Source organism: Gobio gobio, assembly GCF_949357685.1.
Source record: "Gobio gobio genome assembly, chromosome: 12".
Taxonomy (NCBI): domain Eukaryota; kingdom Metazoa; phylum Chordata; class Actinopteri; order Cypriniformes; family Gobionidae; genus Gobio; species Gobio gobio.
The window spans coordinates 3719034-3721533 of NC_137105.1; the positions used below are offsets into that span (position 1 = coordinate 3719034).

At 51.8% G+C, this 2500-nt stretch overlaps 1 protein-coding gene across 1 annotated transcript in view; it reads left to right on the forward strand.

Annotated features, from left to right (window-relative positions):
• rhpn1 (rhophilin, Rho GTPase binding protein 1) overlaps positions 1-2500 on the forward strand; it is a 28802-nt gene that overhangs the window by 21063 nt on the left and 5239 nt on the right. Inside the window, exons 14-15 of the mRNA XM_079831928.1 lie at positions 1765-1908; positions 1985-2131. Of these exons, the coding sequence (XP_079688054.1) occupies positions 1765-1908; positions 1985-2131 (291 nt within the window). The remainder of the gene's footprint in view (positions 1-1764; positions 1909-1984; positions 2132-2500) is intronic.

The following is a 2500-nucleotide window of genomic DNA, read 5'->3' on the forward strand; positions in this document are numbered from 1 at the left end:
ACACACACACACACACACTGCCCCTGCCACTAAACCTACCCATCACACACACACACACACACACTGCCCCTGCCCCTAAACCTACCCATCACACACACACACACACACTGCCCCTGCCCCTAAACCTACCCATCACACACACACACACACACACACACACACACTGCCCCTGCCCCTAAACTTACCCATCACACAGACACACACACACACACACTGCCCCTGCCCCTAAACCTACCCATCACACACACACACACACACACACACACACACTGCCCCTGCCCCTAAACTTACCCATCACACAGACACACACACACACACACTGCCCCTGCCCCTAAACCTACCCATCACACACACACACACACACACACACACTGCCCCTGCCCCTAAACCTACCCATCACACACACACACTAGGGCTGGGCGATATATCGCATGACATTGTTAGGCGCATATCGTCAGTAAAGCCGGTTCCTTGATTAGTAGTAAATCGCCATCACCTGCTTTCAGATGGAGCGGCATTTACTACACAGAGTTCAGTGACAAGCTGAGCCATATCGCGTTAATTATCGCAGGCGATACGTCCGTCCCATGTCATGCGATATATCGCCCAGCCCTAACACACACACACACACTGCCCCTGCCCCTAAACCTACCCATCACACACACACACACACACACACACACACACACACACACTGCCCCTGCCCCTAAACCTACCCATCACACACACACACACACTGCCCCTGCCCCTAAACCTACCCATCACACACACACACACACACACTGCCCCTGCCCCTAAACCTACCCATCACACACATACACACACACTGCCCCTGCCCCTAAACCTACCCATCACACACACACACACACACACTGCCCCTAAACCTACCCATCACACACACACACACACACTGCCCCTAAACCTACCCATCACACACACACACTGCCCCTGCCCCTAAACCTACCCATCACACACACACACACACACTGCCCCTAAACCTACCCATCACACACACACACTGCCCCTAAACCTACCCATCACACACACACACACACACTGCCCCTGCCCCTAAACCTACCCATCACACACACACACACACACACTGCCCCTAAACCTACCCATCACACACACACACACACACACTGCCCCTAAACCTACCCATCACACACACACACACACACACACACACACTGCCCCTAAACCTACCCATCACACACACACACACACACACACTGCCCCTAAACCTACCCATCACACACACACACACACACACACACACACTGCCCCTAAACCTACCCATCACACACACACACACACTGCCCCTGCCCCTAAACCTACCCATCACACACACACACACACACACACACACACTGCCCCTAAACCTACCCATCACACACACACACACACACACTGCCCCTAAACCTACCCATCACACACACACACACACACACACACACACACTGCCCCTAAACCTACCCATCACACACACACACACACACACTGCCCCTAAACCTACCCATCACAGGAGACATTCTGCATTTTTACATTTTCAAAAAACATCACTGAGTCTGATTTATAAGATGTTTTCCTCATGGGGACCTAAAAATGTCCCCACAAGGATGAGGATTTCGGATATTGCCATCTTTGTGGGGACATTTTGTCCCCATAACGTAGGGATTACCAGTCCACACACACACACACACACACACACACTAATGCTGTAAATGTTGAAGAAGTGTTTAATGTTCGCCTCTGCATGTGAAGGGTCCACTTTCGCTGTTTTCTGCTCGTAATCGCTGGGTGAGGCGTCACACGTGTCTGGTTCGCGGAGAGGCGGGGCTTGGGCTGACGCTTCGAGGTGATTCGCCGGTTCTGGTCGCCGGGGTTTTGCCGGGTGGATGTGCTGCGGTAAGAGACGCACTAGAGCCAGTGATGATTTCTGCACTGCGCACGTCGTGCTTCACATTATGAGTGTGTGTTTTAGGAGGCGGGGCTCCGCGAGGGCGATTACATCGTGGCGGTGGGCGGGGCAGATTGCAGGTGGGCGGAGCACGCAGAGGTCGTCCACACACTGAAGAGCTGCACTGAGAGAGGACTAGAGCTCGACCTCATCACTCTACAGTCACACGAGGTGCAGCAGCTTCACTTTCTTAAACTATACAATTATACACGCTTTTTGGAAGCAGGCTCGAGTCTTGGCCTATAGAAGGGGCTGGCAGATATCAAGATGGGGGGAGGAGGGGATAGACAGTTAAATAGACAGACAGACGGATAGACGGATGGATGGATGATAGACAGACAGACAGACAGATAGATAGACAGACAGATAGACGGACGGACAGACGGATAGACAGACAGACAGACATACAGATAGACAGACAGATAGATGATAGACAGACAGACAGATAGATAAATGATAGACAGACTGACAGACATACAGATAGACAGATAGATAGATGATAGACAGACAGACAGACAGACAGACAGACAGATAGATAGA